General features: G+C 32.6%; 1 protein-coding gene across 8 annotated transcripts in view; it reads right to left on the bottom strand.

Moving 5' to 3' along the window:
- Eip93F (Ecdysone-induced protein 93F) overlaps nucleotides 1–20035 on the bottom strand; it is a 130260-nt gene that overhangs the window by 26031 nt on the left and 84194 nt on the right. For all 8 annotated transcript variants that reach the window (XM_088231185.1, XM_088231176.1, XM_088231223.1 and 5 more), the window contains 3 exons: nucleotides 19270–19452; nucleotides 18103–18242; nucleotides 7986–8159 (listed from right to left, as the gene is read on the bottom strand). In XM_088231185.1, the coding sequence (XP_088087311.1) occupies nucleotides 7986–8159; nucleotides 18103–18242; nucleotides 19270–19452 (497 nt within the window). The remainder of the gene's footprint in view (nucleotides 1–7985; nucleotides 8160–18102; nucleotides 18243–19269; nucleotides 19453–20035) is intronic.

Raw genomic sequence — 20035 nt, 5'->3', positions numbered from 1 at the left:
AAGAAAAATAGACGTTCAAACATGGGCAGAATGGTGAATGTTACACAGTGCGTAAAGTGGCCACTTAAACCTGCCATTGACAGATCATAAGCCCTGTAGTTGCCTAGACTTCTATATTACCTTTTCAAAGGTGTTCTTCATCTCTGTTGTAATATGTTAATATAAACAGCTCCCCAGGGAGTTGAATCCGGTCCTTGTCTACAAAAATTTAGTCAAACCCAAAATATTGTTGAATGATATAAAACTCTATATCATGTGTTGGTAAAACAGGTATACGAAATATCTTTCTATTCCGTGGAAGATTAGCTAAATAAATATTTTAATTAAACAAATCAAAATATTATTATCATTTAAATAGTCTGACAAATTTAAAGGCATTAGGTTTATTTTGCCGCTTGGTTTTTCTTTCCAAAAAGTTTTCTTTATACTATCTCTGCATTGGTATGCCAAATGAAATAATCAATAATTAATGCTTTTATGACGTAAACGTCACCATTCCAATACATCTTGGTATTAAATTAATAATCTTTTTCGTGAATTTGCTAGTAATAAACGCCGTCACGTGTCCTTTTTCGCTGCGCTCACGTGAGAACTGCGGCTGAATTTTCGTATTGTCTCAAGGTTCGGTCCTGCGCTGTCAAGGCTGTTCACGGAGCTGGGACATCACAATATTGTCATATCTATTGTATTGTCCACTTGGAAACGACCCAGTTGGGTCATCAAAATGTCTATTGTTTATTTAGGCTTAGGTATTTGTCATTTTTTATAATGCCGTTACTTTCTCTCTCTTTTTAGGTTTTTCATTATTTTGAAAAAAAGTCTAGTCTCGTTATAAAAGCCGTGGGTTAATTGTGTGCCTTATGTATAGAAAATTATGGTTAAGAACCATAGAATTAAGAACAGTTCAGAAACCGCATACGAGCATCAAACAGAAGGCTACTAAACTACTCATAAATGAGTAGTTTTACGTTTTGACCCATTAGTTTCTTTGTAGACGTCGCTCAGTACGCAACTCCTTATTTGAATTCAACTATGTCATGTTGTGTCCTTTTGAAGTGTAGAAATATTGCTAGGATCTTAAAGAAACAGGATGGGATCACATTTCATGTGTAATTAGCAAATGAATTACTTAAAAATTGAATTATTTTTCCATCGGTCAGATTGTCGAAGAAATTAAAATGAACATTTCGTTAGTGTTGCCAGGGTAGTAATTTTTTTACCCTACTTTGCTCATCTAATGAGAGAACTAATAAAAATTGGACCTCGGATTAAACAACTCTGTAGTGGACATTTGACCGACATTATTTTTAAAACATCAAATATTATTTAACATGATATAAAAATATCAGTTTTATAGAAAATAAAATTTGTTTTATATTTTAAGTTTTAAGTTCATTAATTCAATTACTCTTATTTAAAAAAAGAAATAGTCAAAAAATTATTTAACAGCAAGTGAAACTTAAGTGTGTAAATATATTTTATTCTTCAATTATTATTAAACTATGTACTTACTTATAAATTAAAAAAAATAATGTAATGTAACCCGCAGACAAGCTTCGGCTTTGCGGGAGCAAAAATACAATTATGTTTGTTACTTATTTGTTAAAATGAATAAAACTTTTTAAAAATTTAAAAAATGACCCTTTACTTATCTGCTCTGTTGTGACAATAAATATTTCCGCGTGCACAATAAAGTTTTAGAGAAATAAACAAATTCCTTTTTTTGTACCTAACATTTGTGTTACGATTATATTTTTTCCCATCGTGCAACATTACGCGGCGACATCACGAATGCGTGTGGCAAAAGTGGTGCAAAGTGGGGGGATTTTTGGACACAGTCCGATGTTTTCAAATATGATTCTACGCTCCTTCTGGACTATTCTTAATTCTATGTTAAGAACGTATTTAAATCTAATGTTTGATACAACATAAAAAGTGCAATTAGAGCAGAAAAGTTCACACCGAAATATTTATAAAATAAAAAAACATTTCAAAATTAAAGAAAAATGACTCAATTCCAAATTAATAATATGATGACAAACAACTGATTTTTTGGTGGGAATAGGTAAAATGACGACTGTAAAAAGATATTTTAAAATAGTCTTCAGGTTTTAATTTCAATACATTAATATAATCATATTTCTGACTTGCAGTTTCCTTAAAATGCAGTTATTTTCAACACAAAATATAAGACAAAAAATAGATATTTGGCAGTAGAAATGATTCATGTTACAAAAGTGATACTTTACACTGTGAGATTATATAAGATAACTAGAAAAACACGTTTTAGGGTTGATGATCTTAAGAGCGGTTCTTAGTTTTAATTTGTTTCATCCACCTTCCACAAGGCTATTTTTTTTACTTTAATTTGATCAAATCACAAAAGGTGGCCTCCGTGGTGAAGACGCTTCACGCACGGAAGGTTCCGCGTTCGATTCTTGGTGAGAACACACAAAATAAATGTGATTTTTCTCAATCCGGGGTATTTTGTACTGTAATTAAGCCTTTAATCCGTTATTCTTACATTTCAGGTTAGACTTGACAAAAAAGAGTCAGGTTCTTGTGTTTGGCAACCAATTTACTAATGCGAATACATCATTTCTTAAAAATATTACAAAAAATAATAAATAAATACAAAACATGGTAATATTAAATGGAAACAAGAATAAAAATTAATAAAGGAATAAGTTAAAATTAATAATAGTGCAAAATTTTGAGTTTGTAAAAATGTTTGTAGACAAAGGACTGGATTTCACCCCCTGAGGAGTTATTAAGACAAATTGCCATAGAGACCGAGAACATCTTAGAGAAAGAAATATGAAAGTCTAGGCATTCACAGGGCTTAGGACCATTGGCTGGTTCAAATGGCCACTTTACGCACTGTGTAATGTTAACCATTCTGCCAATGATTGAACATCCATACTTCTCCAATTCTCTCATCTTCACTAAAATTAACAATGAAATTATATATGTATGTTCAAACATTGGCAAAATGGTGAATGTTACATAATTTTTTTTCATCAATAGCATTTGTAAAATTGTATCGAGGCGTTAGTAGAGTCGGCTTCATATTATATTTGGAAAAGTACATGGAAAAATAAAAATAAATACAGTGTGTTGATAGAAAAATTAAGTACAGTAGGGTCTCGACATTCCGAACTAGCAAAAAACCGGACCTTGGTGGATTACCAAGGCGTCCGGATTGTGGTCTGCAATCTTTTAATGGTAATAAAAAACACGTGTTAAACTTGAAGAATTTCTTTAATTACCAAGGTTCCGGAACTTTTAATTTGTTTTCGTATTTTTTCTTAATTAAATTTTTTTAAACTTTAATTTAATACTCTTTTGCTCTACGTGTATTATTTGTCTTTTCTATTTCTTATATTCAGACTCTTAACTCTCACTCATATTAAAAAAAAACCTGAACGTAATATTCCATTTTTATTTAAATGTTAAAATAAATATATAAGTTTATATACTTATATTATGCATCTACACCATAGATTTACGTATTCTAGATTTAGTATACCCTCTCACAGGCTATGCCTATAAGGATTTTTTTGTTTTCATGTAAATTGATATATTATGTTAAAGAAAATGTACCTTATGTAAACAAAAAATTGTAAATAAAAAATAAAAATTATACCTCAGTGGTTAAATATGTTTTTTTAGAATCTAAGTATTATATTTATCTGTATAAAATATACGTTTTATTATTTTACAAACCTCTGTGCATCTAAGCGATTATGTAATTCTTTAAATATATTTTTTTAAATATTTAAACAGATACATAAAGTTTGTTCTGTCCCCAAATTGCAATGACAAAAACATATGAACTTGAGATTTGTTATTTATACAGGTTTTTTAATGTCAATTACAGTATATGCTTCAACAATTCGATTGCTTTTTAGTCTAATTAAGTACGTGGTTTAATTAATTAATTTACCTTATTAAATAAAATATATTCGAAAACATTTTTAAATTGCAGTTTTTTATATTTTTTTTTAGGTTAAAAATAAAAATATGTGGCGTCAAACAACATAAATATAATGATTTTTAAATAATCATTTTGATCTATTTTATTTAAATAAGAAAAACAAGATCTTCATCTTTGTTAAAACATCTTATGTAGTAAACTCACCGCGGCCAACGAGTTAAATACAGCATTTACCCATAAAAATTGGGAAATACGAGTAGGTATATGTACATAATAAATTATTGTATATTATGTAAATATACAGACCTCGCTGCCTTTGCATTTATATATCTTTTCATGCACGCATGCCGATTATTCTGAATTTTGACATGTCTATCATGTATTTGTTGAATTTGGTCATGCCATGTCTTTCTCGGCCTTCCCCGTTTTTGCATCCATTCGGTCTACATGTCCAAACCAACGCAACGCTCTATTCTTGATTTTTCAATAGCTTGTCTCAGCCTTACATAATGCACGGATCTCGACATTCGTGCACCTATCATACACAAAGTGTTACCACACATCAACCTGAGAGATCGCATTTTGACGGCATTCAGGCTACTTTAATTGTTATTTCGATTCCATACCTCACTCCCATATATTGTCCTCATAAGCAAAAAGGTAGCTTTTCGACAAAATACACAAAATGAGTTAAATATGAGGTAATGTTCTACAAGAAAATTACCATTTGATATAAAACAAAAAGCAGCACAAAAATAATTTAATTATGGAAAACGATAAAATGTTTTTTTAAGTACCTAAGCAATAACACAATATCTAGAGATTCACAAGCAAAAAAATAGTGTAGATATGACACACACTGGTATAATGCTTATTACCAATTGGCTTATAATCTACTTATGATTATGTACAGTTCTTTATAATTTTCATAAAGCAGATGAATACTCAAAAGTGTTCTAAAAATATATAACAATTCTTTCATCTGTTGATGTTTGTGAAGTTAAAGAGCTGAAACCTTTATTTATGCGAGTGAGATTCATCTAATTGAATTATTTCACCTACAGACTAGGCAACGCCGGAAAATCTTATTTTTTCAATTTCTATACTTCTTCATGAACCAGGTGGATTTATCAACAATATTTTGAGTTTGTCCAAATTTTTGTAGACAAGGACTGGATTAAACTCCCTTGGGAGCTGTTTATATTAACATATTACAACAGCGATGAAAAACATTTAAGAGAAGGTAATATAGATGTCTAGGCATCTACAGGGCTTATGACCTGTCAATGGCTGGTTTAAGTGGCCACTTTACACACTGCGTAAAATTCATAAATTCATATCATATCATACATTTATAAATAAATATAAATATTTTGAAGTAAACAAATAAATAACTATCCCTTTGAAGTAAATATAAACCTTGTACATTACAAGCAAGGTAAAAAAAAAAATAAAAAAAAATAACTCACATATTAAAAAAAAAAAATAAACTCGTCAGACAAAAATCATGTCGTTCAGTGTAATTTAAAAGCGTGGCCTGTATACAAATAGAGAGTGAAAGAAAATTCCATAATCTCTGCCTACTCCAAAGAGGAAATAGCGTGATGGTTTGTTGTTGCTTGATGAAGAACTTAATTCTGAGTGTGTAATAGAACCCTGGACGATTGTTTCGACTCGATGGCTAGTTTCAGGTTAAAACCCTGTAAAAATAAATCGGCCTATGGCTTGGCTTTGATTCCTCTTCCAGTCTTCTTCAGGGTTCATTGTTGAGGTCGAAATACCCTGAATGGATGCGATCAAACCAAAAAAGTGCTGTGCGTTCGTTTGCGGTGTTTCACCCGTGCAAATCATTTATGTTGTGTGCTGTCTGCGCCGCGTTAATATCGAAACGGAATTCGTATTACAAAATAATCCATTTTCAACTTATGAATCAATTAATTAATACCCCTCCACAATTCCTCTTTATTCTCTAATTTGTATAGTGTCCATGCGGCTCGACTCTGGAATCATTTTCCATGCATTATCAAAGATATTTAAACAGTATCTCTGTTTAAATCACGAATATAAATAATTGAAAAAAAAACACAAAAATAGAGCAAGAAACGACGAAAAAACAAATGACCTTCTTATTTCAGATATAAAAATATAACTTTTAAGGTTTAAATTTTTTATCAATAATATTTTGAGTATCCAAATATTTGTCGACATGGTTGGATTTCACTCCCTTGGGAGTTATCAATATAGAAATGAATTACAAAGAAGAAAAAAAATAAGAAGGAAATATGGAATTTCAGGCATTTACAGGGCTTGAAATTACACAAAAAAGTCAACAGTGAAAGTATTCACTCCACATAGCGAAAAATCGTTTTAAAGACCGCGTGTCATCCTATCAGTTTTACTCATACAAAAAGAAATGTTTTTTTGTTAATAACTGAGTTACTCTTTTCAATTTATAATTTTACAAATACGTAAATCACGACTTTAATTGAACTTAACTCTACTTTTTTTACCGCTCCGCCCTTTCACTGTAAGTTTGGAAAATTATATTGAGGGCCTTTGTCAGATATTGTCATTCTCCCTCATGACCATATTGAAAACACGAATGGTAGCAAAAACGGTGTTTACTTATATCAAATTCAGTTACAAAAGTCTAAAGTTACAGTTAAGATAGTAAAGTTGATGAAATGTGAATGTTTAACGTTAGATAAGTTAAGTTGTGGAGCCCACAATACATAACAAACAAAGAAAGGATTGAAAATGTTCAACAAAAAAATTAAAAATACTTAGATTATAAAAACAATAAAACGCTTTACTCTTATAGCCAATCTGCTAAACAAAATGGGTTTTTTCCCTTGAGAATAGACGCACTATATCTGAATTATACTATTTATATAAATTATTAAACAATAAAGTAGACTTTTTTAACCTGCTCTCCAAAATTAATCTAAATGTTTTCCTTTGCGTGACAAGAAATAAGTATTTGTTCCATCTGCCAGTCTGTAGCACTAACTGCACAACGCTCTTTCCTCTATCGTTCTTGCTTTAACTATAATGCTTTTTTTTCATCTGTTGATATATTTAACACGCCCCTTAATTTATTTAAAAATAAATTAAGACTGATTCTTTCTGGCTGTGATACGATCCCACTTGCTATTTTATGAAGCTCACACTTACACACACCTGAACACTTACTACCACATACACACAAACACACGTATACACTTACTCTCATACAAAATATAAACACACCTTTTTGTTGTACCGCAATTTAATATGTATGATTTTTATTTAGAGACTTCGCTGGTCTGTCTTTAAACCGTATTTTTTTAATGTTATTACATTATTGTCGACTGTTTGTTTCTGTAAAATAAATAAATAAGTTACCCTTATGTATTGGCCAGTTTGAAAAAACGCAATTTTATTGATTACGCACTTAATGCAAAAAACGGAAAACTTTCTATTCTTTCTTGAATATTTACATTTGTTACATCTTTTTTTCAAATTTCATCGGACATTTTCTTTTTCGGTTAAAAACAATACTGTAATCACATTATTTTTTTTGACGTCTAAGCATTTTCATTTTTTTTATATAAATACATATATTTAAAAAAAAAATACGTATCCCTAAATCTATGAGGCCAAGAACCCTGTGTTGAGTTGGGATACAACAAAATAGAAAGTGGAAGCTTTCGTATCATTAAAGAAAACTACAAATAAAAAAATATTACAAAAACATAAATTTAAATAAACATCTGGACAAGATGCTTAATAGTACCACATGTAAATCTATGCAATGTCTCGCAGCAGTCTCCTGCAATGGTCTCGTCCCTTAGACGAAACTTACTCTTGTACACTTCTCCTGAAAATGACCTTCGTTTTGGATACTTTAGTATGTTCATTCAGGACATTTAACACTCTTGAGGCCACAAAAGATAATTTTTTTCCGGTCAAAAGTCGTACGTGTTTTCGGTATTACATAATTCAAATTATTTTCATTGTTTTGTTATTTTGTTTAAAACTAAGTAGTAAAATAATAATAATGACTCACTTGAACAATTTGGGGTCTATGGGCGCCCCGCGGAGCCCTGCCAGGCGGGCCTCCAGCGCCGAGGGGGAAGGCGGACCCGCGCCGCCGCTGGGGCGCGCGCTCAAGTCGAGAGGCTGCTCTGACGTCACGGGGGGCGAACCTCGAGGAGGCGTGACCCTCTCTTGCTGGGCAGGCCTGAAAAATATACTTTAGAGCTTCCAAACAAACAATTCAACGTTTACATTAAAATATTGCGTGTCTTAAAAACGGGTTTGTTACTCTTTTGGGGTTATGTAAAAAATGCTATCGCCGACTGTTACATGCTAGAGGGTTCGGCCCTTCGGGTCTCAGTTTTCGAATCTTCGCGCCTCGGTCACCTAGAAGAATCGTCTCTTTGAGCCTCGTTTTTTTTGTTGTTCAGAGTAATCTAAATGTAATCTAAATCTTTCACTCGAAATAATGCTACGAAAACGATTCAAAATTTACAAAAAATATTTAATAGTTACGTAAAAATATTGGTAAGAAAGTGATTGAAATTAAAAAGAAAAGAATAAGTCAGTTCAACAGATCACAGTAAGCTGTTACATAACACTTTAACAGACGAAAAAGACCCCTATTTAGCGTTGATACCGCAATAACAAGGCTCAAATTCCTGTGCGCGAGAATTCTAGAAATTCAATTTTATAGATTCTCATGATAAGATCAAAAAAGAATATGGTTTTTAAAAAGGTTTTTTTAAAAATATTTACTCTTGGTCATAATTTAATAATGAAAAATAGTAGAATGGTATACATGATTTTGTTTTTTTTTTGTAATCCAACATAAACTTTATGTTAGGCAAATGAAACAATGCTTATTTCACAAAAGAGACGATCGTCAACGGTATCTCGCTGTAATACCATTTTACGTTTAAATATCACATTTTGTATGGCATATCTCCTTCTACGTGGGCACACTTTTATTATTGGTACTAGGTATTCGTTATTGGAATAATAGAACGCCCTACATCGCTCTTTTAATTTAGAGCATAATATAAAATAGTCATTGTTAATATTTTTTGTAATGATCTTAAGTATTTTGATGTCATGTCGTATACTCGTATATTAATGAAAAAAAGCAAAAAACTTTTTTTTAAAATTCCGACTTAAGTTTTATAAATACAAGGAAATCTATGAAACATTGCTTTTTTTAGTAGCTATATTTTTTACACGGCACTGCGTGAAACGTATCCTCGTGTAAAAAGAGGTTCCCGTATGTGTTTTTTTTTTATTCTAAGAACTCATCTATTTAAGATATTTTTCATCTATTTAAAAAAAAAAATTTTTTTGAAACACTGTAAAATGAAACATTTGTCAGTGTGTAATAAGTTTAAGTTTCTTTAAATATGTTTATTTTTTTATAATATCAAAATTTTGAATTGGTAAACTTTATTATAAAAATTCCCCTCCTCCACTCCTCCGATCTATTTCCTCATCTCTTCTTACGAGCTCTTTTTTTTTCTCATGTCTTATATAATATATTATTTTTCTCTTTACTGTGTTACATGTTCTTTCATTATATTTGTGAAAAACTTTAACTGGATGTATGTACTATCTTTTATATTTAGTATTCTGATATAACAACTGTTGTTTTTCCTTGATAAATAAAACTAAAAATAAAATACGCAATGTTATATTATGACACTCCGAAAAATCAGCCACAGTGAAACACTTCAAAGAAAGTTAGTTTTTTCGCCTTCGAAAGAGAGATTCTGCATAAACCCAGAAACTACAATGCACGAATAATGAAAGAGGCAATTGAAATACACCTACAAAAATAGCCAAAACAAAGACGACTGGCCATAATTAACTCAACATGGCTCCCGGCACAACGCACGACAAAAATGACACTGAACGAACCCACTGCTAACTGCGACACGGTACAAACTATTAGTACATAACCACTTTTTTACACAACACATAATTCATCCTGAAGATGGCACCTCCAACGGAAGACAAAACGTCAAAACGAATTCAACCAGCATGGGATCACCCAAGGAAGACGATACATAATTTTCACAAATATTTTGAATTTTGACCTCAGTCCAAGATGTACAGATTTTTTAACTGCTTTTTTAAGAGTGATGATTTTATCGCATTTAAAATTGTTAGCGTAATCAATATATAATCAATAAACGTGCTTTATCTTAAGACGTGAAAAGTTTGCAAATTACTAACACAATACTAAGAACAATTTTAATAACCAAAACGTGCTTGAAATTTCTTTTGTAATGAAATATGTTTGTAATTTTAATTAGCTTGGCCTTTTTCGACTTTAAGATTTAGCAACTGGGTCGTAGTCCTGTGGTAGTGTTTTGGACTCTCGAATTAAAGGTTCGAGGTTCAAATCCCACTCTACGATAGCTTGATTTCCATTTATCCTGCACAAGTTGTAAATAGCTTTTAGGAAATGGTCAAAAGATTTAAACACTTAGGTAAATAATAAGCACTCAGGTATATATTTAAATAAATAAAACTCTTCAACAAATACGCAAAATGATATTTAAAGGTTTTACTAAGCTTAATATCTTACAACACAGAAGGATAATGTTTTTGTAACAGGACTATGGCGTATGGACTTTTACTTCGTAAAAATCGCACCAACATCGAAGAGTTCGACTCTTTTATTTTATACAAATCAACACTCTCCACACGCCAAAAACCGTTTAAAAGACAGGAGGTCAGCCTATTGGTTTTACTTATACTAAAAAACAAATTTTTGCCAATAAACGAGTTGAATGTATTTTTTAAATTTGTCAATAAAGAATAACTCAAGTGCTTTTATTGCACTTTTCACTATGAGTATGGAAAATTGTATACAATATAGGTAGCTTAAGTTGGATATTGTCAATAATCCTTTTGACCATATTGCAATTATAAGAATAGAGACACAATATATCAATATCATTGATGTATAAATCTGTTAATAAATTATCTGTTCGGGCTCTATTTTGGTACACTCCGAGTATAAACACAAGTTTGGTACATAATTACAACACCAGGTTTACTATATATTTGGATAATTTATATGGCGCCGTTTTTGTGAAAATCACCCCAAGGGCGCTGTACAATAAACAAATATCCCACCACGTCTTGCAGCTACAGAGTGCATGGACGGTTGGGATTCTTGTTCCTCGTCTCCAATTATAATATACAGGAGCTAGATTACAGCACGTCTTGCAGCTACAGAGCGCATAGACAATAAGAAATATAGCCCCTATTTACATTTTTTATTTGACAATAAAGTTAAGAGATTTAGTGATATTTAAAAAAAATATATAACAAACAAATTTATAAAAATAGAAGTTAGATAACAACAAGTCTTGCAGCTACTGAGCGCATGGACGGTTGGAATTCTAGACCTCATTTATTAAATGTGTATATTTGATAGTTGATAACATTTACCTATTGAAGCTAGATTACTAATCGTCTGGCAGCAACAAAGTGCATGGACGAGGGAAATTCTGGCAACTTAAAATTATCAATAAATTTACAAAAACAAACATTGAGCATAATAGTAAATTTGTAAGGTGTTCGTGCTAAAAAGTAAACAATAAAAAACTAAACAGTTAAAGCACTTCAACACTATGGATGACATAACAGATAAAAATATCCGAAGGGTGGCTTTCGTAGATGTTCGGTGGTCACTAGTTACTGTTGCAGTATCGCACATGTGCAAACACATATTTTCGCTAAATTCCTAGAAGATGGTCCGGTCCACGTGTAGTTGCCGAAGGGGGGAAAGAAGTTTATTGTTGTAACGACTTTGTATCCATTTCAGTCTGTATTATTTCGTTTTATAATGAGAATGAAATTCCCGCTCAATTTTATTTATTTTTTACATTATTATTAGACAAACGTGTGTATGAGAGTGGTTTGAGGATTGACGTATCATTTTGTATGTACGAGCATATTGGAAATAATATTTTAAATCTATCTATCTACTAGTATGGAAGGGCTAGCTGTTCCTAGATATTGCAATAAATATGGAAAAAGGACACTGCAAACAGTATACCTAAAATATTTAACATGTTACCAAACAATATTAAAAATATTGAGTTAAATTTAGACGTTTGCTCAAATTATGGTTAATAGAAAAAAAAAATCTGCATTAGTAATAGTTTTTAATTTTTGATAATATTATATGTTTTTCAAATAAAATTATTACTAATGTAGGTTAAGTGTGAATAATCGATGCAATTTATAAAAAACCTGCTGACGAGTTGTATGTATGCAACTCAGCAGGACTTGAATTTATAACTATTTTGTAAATATTTTTGAAAAATAAATTTTAAAAAAAAAGTTTCATATGTTAATTTACTTATTTATTTGTTTATTATTTATTTATTATGTAAACGGCCTAAGCCAATTACAACAGTTACATGAAGAAACATAAATGCAAGAAACTGCATAAAAAGATCATAAAACTATTTAGCAAAGACAAACAACGGCAAAACCATAATTGTATACAATATATTTAAAAAAATGAAAGACCTAAAACTTTAAGCTAAACCATGCCAATCCAACTTCATTCCACACTGTTTATTCGCGAAGAGATCTACGAAAAGCCGGAAGATCTATCCCAAAAACGAACGTGATGAATTGACTAATCTACACATTCTGGACATTGGGGGATAAAAACCAAAGTTGCTCTTAGAAGATTTTATAAATAGCAGATTTAGACTTCTAGTGACACGGTTGGGAACATGAAAAAAAATTTATTGCAACAGAGATGGGACATCACTTATAGCATTAAGTATTTTGAAAATGCATATAAGGTCCATCTCAGTTCTACGTCTCTCCAATGAAGACAGATAAAGAGATTGCTCTATTTCAAAATAAGAATAATTACCCCTTTGTAATCCGAGCAACCATGCCACTTTTCTTAGAAAACGGTGTTGGACAGACTTGATATGGTCTTATACTAGATTCAGTTCTTCTTTTTCTTCAGCCTTGTTCTCTGCGCTGCTGGATGGCGGTCTTTTTTAAACGTTTCCACTCCTTTCTATTTCTCGCTTTTTTCATCCATTTTCTACCAGCTCTCGAGGCAATGTCGTCTGCCCATCTTTTTTGAGGCCTCCAAACATCTCTTTTGTTTGCCCCTGGTCTCCACTTTATTATTTTAGCTGTCCACTTGTCATCGTTTTATCTCGCCAAGTGCCCTGACCACTGCTTTTTTAATTTTGCTGTACGATCCATGACTACGACTCTTTTCTATTCTCTTAAACATACACCGAGCATCTGTTTTTCCACTTTACACGGATCGTTGAGTGCATTTTAGTTTCTGGCTACTTCCCTGTATCTCAAATTCAGTTACAAACATCAATCTTGATATTGGTATTTTAAAACATCAATTAAGATTAAATTATCATTTATTTTGTGTTGACCGATATTTTAAACATTCTTGGAAGTCTTTCGGAGAATGCATAAAATAGCTGGTAAATTAAATCTTGACACGGGAGTCCAATTTCTGGGTATCAACTTAATAAATATTTCGTGTTGTTCTTAATCAATTTTTTATTTTTATTTTTTCATTATCTTCAAACGTATCATTTGAAGATGTCTCACGTAAGAACTGGGCTGTCATAATATACAGGGTGTTTTTTAAACCCGGTCGCATCCAAAACCAGGGTGATCAGTATGGGCAAGAAGATATATTAGCATATTTAAAAAAATATTTAGAACAAAGTAAATACAAAAAAATATATATTTAAAAAAACAAATGGTTGCTAACTTCTGCAGGGGAGAAGCGAGAGGAGCGCGGTCGCGCGGTTGATGGTGTATCAGACTCCTCCTTCCCCCCTGCAGAAGTAAGCAATCATTTGTTTTTTTTCAAATATTTTATTTTTTAAGATTTTGGTCGTTCTAAAAATGATTTTAATGTGCCAATATGTCTTCTTGCTCATATTGATCATCGTGGTTTCGGATGTGACAGGGTTTAAAGAACACCCTGTATATATAGTACTAGTGAGATAAGGAATAAGGATACTTACGCTTCATCGTCATTATCATCAAACTCTTATTCGGATCCGATTGTACATAAGGCCCTGCATTTAAAAATTAAATGCAGCACATCTAGATCATCTGTTACAGGAAAGTAAGGTGATCAGTCTTGCGCTTTAGGTGCCAGACCAGGGACAATAAAATAATTTGTTGTGAAACCACCTTTAAAAATAATATTTCACGTCAATCTCTTAAGTAGTGAACCACTAAACAACCACACGAACAACAACCACTAAACTACGAGGAGTAGTTTCAGAAATCGAGTCAAAAACACTCGTCCAGGATTCTGGATCTTGGTCATAAGCCCTGTAAATGCCGAAGAAAAAATCGAAGAATAATGTTGGACCAGTTATTTTTATTCAAATCAATAAATAATAAAATTGATTCTCCAAACCTACTTGAAAGACTTCCATTCCGTGTGCCATCTAGACCGACGAGACAAAATCTTCTGTTTTACACTGAAAACGCGTCAACAAACTATTTTAAACAATCTACAATACCTAGAATATGCCACCAATATAACAATATATTTACCGAGGCTGATATTTTTTGTAACAATGTATGTAAATTTAGATAAAAAACTATAGACATTTTGAGAGAAGCAGACATTTAACTTTATTATTATTATTGTATACATATTTTTTCATTTTTTTTCTTTTACATTTATTAAATTGAACATAATTTAAATTATTGTATTAAGTGTAAACAATTTTTTTGGTGTGTGCATGAGTTTCTCACACTAATATACAAAGAAATTGGCAATATATGTATACATACTGTTTGTTTACCTGATAAAATAAATAAATAAATAAATGCCTAGGCTTTTCTATTTTCCTCTTTTTTTCTCTCTCTGTTGCAATAAATTTAGATTTTATACTCCATTGGTAGTGAATTCCAGATTGTCTACAAAAAATTGAACATTCTCAAAACATTGTCGATTAAAGTAACTGGTAAAAGAAGTATAAAAATTGAAAGTGTTTTCAGGCTTTGCCCAGTAGGGGAAATAATTCAGCCATATGAATCTCACATACATACACCTACAGGAAGAGTTGAGAAAATGTGGATGTTTAAATACAAACAGAATGGAGAATGTTACACAGTGAGTATTAGGGAATCCAATCGCGCACTATTTTTGCGGGATCAGTGAAGCGGGACTACACATGCGAGATCCGCGGAATTTGCGGGACTAAAATAAAAATGGAATTTGAAAAAAAATGGGTGCAGTCGCCATTTAGAAAGATCTAAATGTTATTCGTCCCGGTTCTGGCCTCACAAATAGGTAATTAAACAACTTTTAAATTTTGTCTCTCTATAGCGTATTACTGAGCCGAAAAAATTATAGGCTTTGTAGAGACAATCATCGTTTTTTTCGTTTTCGGCATGACTTTTTTAAGGTAGTATCAATAATGATAGATTTATATTCTACAAATATTTAAATTCGTTAGTTGAAAACATCTGCCTTGCCTACGAAGCAATACAGCATTTTTGTTTAATCGAATGATAATAATCGATTACAAAATCGATATACATATTTCAATCATATTAGTATATTTATGCGCGATACGTATATCCGAGGCGATTAAGGTCAAGTTACGCTGTGACAGGGGATTCCCCACGCCACGAGTATTATTTGATCATTTGCTCGGAAACACTTTCCAAAAAATTCATCTTCATCAAAATTAAATATAAATACAACAACATTTAAGCATGTCCAAATGCTGGCAGACTGGCTGGATTTCCTCCCTAGGGAGTTATTCATATTTACATTTATTTCAACAGAGAGGGAAAACATTTTTGAGAAGGGAATATGGAAGTCTAGGCGTTTACAGGGCTTATGACCTGTCATTGGCTGGTTTAAGTGGCCACTTTACACACTGTGTAACATTCACCATTTTGCCCATGTTTGAACATCCACATTTCCTCAACTCTTCCATCTGTTGACTTTTGTGAAGTAAAAGAGCTGAAACCTTTATCACGTAGGTGAGATTCATTCGGCTGAACCAAATCACCTACTAGGCAACGCTTGAAAAAAAAATGTTTTTAAAATATAATTGTCTTTTTTTTCGTACAGCACTTCGTAAATTCATGAACATAACTACTTATAACAAAAAGTATGATTTTTGGCAATCCCGCAAATCCCGTAGATCCGCGGGATTGGATTCCCTGGGAAGTATAGCGACCACGTAAACCAGCCAATGATAGATTGTAAGCCCTGTAAATGCCTAGTCTTCCCTATTCCCTTCTCAAAAAGTTTTCCCTCTCTGTTGCAATAAATTTTGAACATTGAAATAATTTATTAATGTAATTGAGACAGCCATATTTACGCTGATTCGCCACCAATAATCTTTGAATTACTATCAATCTCAATCTGCAATTGGTTATCTCGAATAACTTTCAGTGACGTCACAGTATCCCAAGTACTTAACAAGGTCAATAACAATTATAGTGACTAATGAAATGATTCTTCCGAATGGGTGTTTCTACTGAAGTTCGTCAATTTTACTTCAGCGCAGATACAAAAAGATTTTTGCGGCATGGATTTTTATAATTTAATTGATAATCGAAATATTTGCCACTTGATTCATTAAAAAGATCAGCGAATGAAAAAAAAAATATTGCCGGAAAATAAAATGGTTTGGGAAATTAAGATATTACCACTGAGGTTAAATTAAATAGAGTTTATGATTTACGTAACGTGACTTTAAAATCGTGTTCTAAAAATTATCGAACAACGTTTCCGTACAAAGTGTGTGGTAGAGTAAAAAGGACTGGCTCTGAATTCATCTTAATCTCTCACCATGGTTGTTTATCGTATTCGCAATCACAACGGAACATCCGTGAACACCTAATATTAAATGTCAAAATATTTACGTTTTGCGACGTATAATCCTGCTGCGCATTCACATATTTGAATTCCACCGGTGTAAATATGGAAAATATTTCAAAACTGCTATTTTCATTTATTTATTTGGATATTTATTGCTTTTAGCCGGCGCGGCGGTTGGCAAGCCAAATGTCAAGAAAAGCAGTGGCCATAGTAATTGTAATTTAATTTTCACTTTTTTGTATTTGAAACTCGTTACAGTTTTGAAAATGCGATGTATTGTATTACTTTTTATAGTAAACGCCGATTTTTTGCCAGTGAACTGTATTTATTTACAAGGAAAACAAAAAAAAAGTCGACACGAGCGAGAGATTACACACGCGTTGACAAATGACTGGTATAAATCAAGCATGTTCATTATTGTTCATTGTGATCGCTCAAATGCTTCGCATGTTTTTAGCACGTCGATAGTTATTTGTGAAATATTAGGACAGTCCCTAAAACTCGAGATGTTCTTAAATTTTGGCCAAATTACAATAATACGCTATTATAAACTTCATGCAATACGTCATTAGAGTACGTTTTTCTTTGCATTTCACAAATTGGATGCTCTTATCTCTATGAGTCTCGTAGAACAATATGACAACGTTATGAACCTTAATACGCGTGCGCGGAAATTCGAACATCTGTAATAGGACTGGACTCCGTCGTATATAACGAATACTATCAAGGCCAAGGTACCTTAATATTACTTGAATTTGTAAATCGCGTGCGCTTGAAAATTTTCTGCGATAATTTTAGGAATGTTTATAGATTATTATTTTAAAATTATTTATAATATTTAATATAAAAATAAATACGATTATTTTCAAATATTCAAGGGATGCGCTGAATTGACAGTTTTTACGGGTGGAACTCACCGGACAACTTTATTTTTCATTATTTGGGACACAAAAAAATTACCTATTTTTTTTCAAAAGAAATATTAGCGTTCTTACAATTTACACAAATATTTTAATTTTGGTGGCCATTTTCAACGAGTTGTAAATAAATCACTATTAAAAAATGGAAATCAAGTTGGGGTAGAGTGGGATTTGAACCTCAGGCCTCTGGTCCGTGAGTCCGCGACACTAGCCACGGGACCACAACCCGATTTTTAATTTGATTTTTTTAATTGATTTCTCAATGATAAAAATCTAAATTAAAAATTGTATGAAACTTTGAGGGCTATGATATGCCTAGTAGGATTAAAAAAGGTAAGACAAGTACATACCTTTCCTGTCGCTGTTGGAGGTACCAATGTGGAGGAAGAAGGCCTTGGGGAACCAGCGAATGAGGAAGGGACGGAAGACCACCCATACCAGGAGACCCCAGAGCAGCTACTGCGGCTAGGGAAGCAGCCATGGATTGGACCTAGGTAAAAACGAAAAACGGTCAGTATATTGAATGGTTTTGGGTAATAACGTAAAAAAGAGATAACTGGTACAAGAAAAAGTTTTAAAAAGTTTTAAAAAATCAGGGGTAGCCCAGATACAATTCCAAAAGAATAATAATGTATCCTTTACTCTATGAGGCCAAGAGTTCTCCATCCCTGTTGTAATTTTTAATAGTAAAAACAGATCATGAATATAAATGAAATCATCAAGAAACAGGTGACTGCTGTACGGTGATAATAACTTATAGTACAATCCAACAAAAAACACCACGACAACATAAACTAAAACAGTCTAGATTTAGAATTAGAATGTTGCATTGCTATCAAAGTTTGGTTCTAGAAGAAATCTATCAGTATGTAGAACAAATAGATAAAGAAAGAATGGTAATGGCGAGAATAAATGATAACTTAGGATGAGAAAGACGTGGGATGATTAGATAAACCAAAATTTTAAGTCTGATCATGTTAAAAACAGACAGCAGAAGGGCATGTATGACAAGATGTCAGTCGGTCCATTCTCTCTGCCTACCCTTACCGAAAATGGCTTGATGTTAGTAGTAGTAGTATTGATTTGAAACTCTGCATTTCCGAACCAACGCATAACTCTTTTCTTGATTATGTCAATAATTCTTATCCCAGCCTTTCATTATACGCGAATATCGACATTTGTGCACCTATCGTTCATAGTTTTACTACACATCCACCCGAGATACAACATTTTGACAGCATTCAGCCTAGTTTCCACCTTTATTCCAATTCTATACTTTGCTCCGATACACAAGGGTTGGCATCAGGACGTGAACTAATAATTTTGTCTCCTGTGACCAACTTTATTTGCTTAAATTGATTTAAGTGCACCGTTTACGTTGATTCCAGCACTCACCCTCCTTTCAATGTCTTTTTTAGTTTTTCCGTCCCCAGTAGACATATTTCTTAAAAACACAAATTCTTCTACCTGTTTTAAAAAAAGTAAATGATAAGAATACATAGTTTTGTGATTATAACCTGATTCATGGTTGGATGCCTGTTCTGCTGTAGTTGAATGAGATGGGCCAAGGCTTGGGCTTGCTGGTTGAGAAGATAGGCGGGCTGTACTCCCGGTCCAGGAACTCCTAGAGGGCCCGCTGGGCTGGGTCCAGACCGGCTGGAGCCAGATTCGGACCCTGATTCTCCTGCCGCTGGAGGACTCTGAAATTCAACATATCCAGCCGATTTAGAAAAATGCCAAAGAAATTTAAAAAAAATGTCTATCACCATCATCATTTCCCTATTTGCAGCAATTGACTGGTTGGGCAGTCCATTGTTGCTCCAATCGCAGCTCATCTTGATATTTTTTTTTATACCAAAGGTACGATGTCTTACGTCTTAAAAGTCTTATGATTGCTAGGCCATGAATAATGTAATATTGCAATGCAAAACCAATATTCTACGTCCACTCTGACAGGAATCGAAACCAGGATCTCAAGCATGGTAGGCAAATCTGACAACCACTACACCACGAGGCGGACTTATCTTCACTTCATTTCCTTTTCCAGAATTTTTACGTAGATATTGAATTAAAAACACTCGTCCAGAGTTCTGGTTCTATTTTCCACACAAAACTGTAGCTGTATCCTTCACTCACCTGGGTACAAAAACATCTCTTCTTATACAAAAATGTGGCATCAAATGTAGTGTTTTGTCAGATTAAATTTTCTTTGCTATGTTGTTAATGACTAAAAAAGTTTTTTTTTTATCACAACAGTTAGTGTTGAAGTTACGATGTTAACTG

The sequence above is a fragment of the Micrasema longulum genome, unplaced genomic scaffold (genome assembly GCF_059751315.1).
Source record: "Micrasema longulum isolate JH-2025_06_02 unplaced genomic scaffold, ASM5975131v1 h1tg000068l, whole genome shotgun sequence".
Classification (NCBI taxonomy): domain Eukaryota; kingdom Metazoa; phylum Arthropoda; class Insecta; order Trichoptera; family Brachycentridae; genus Micrasema; species Micrasema longulum.
The sequence above is the reverse complement of the archived record's forward strand: the minus strand, read 5'-3'. Positions and strand labels throughout refer to the sequence as shown.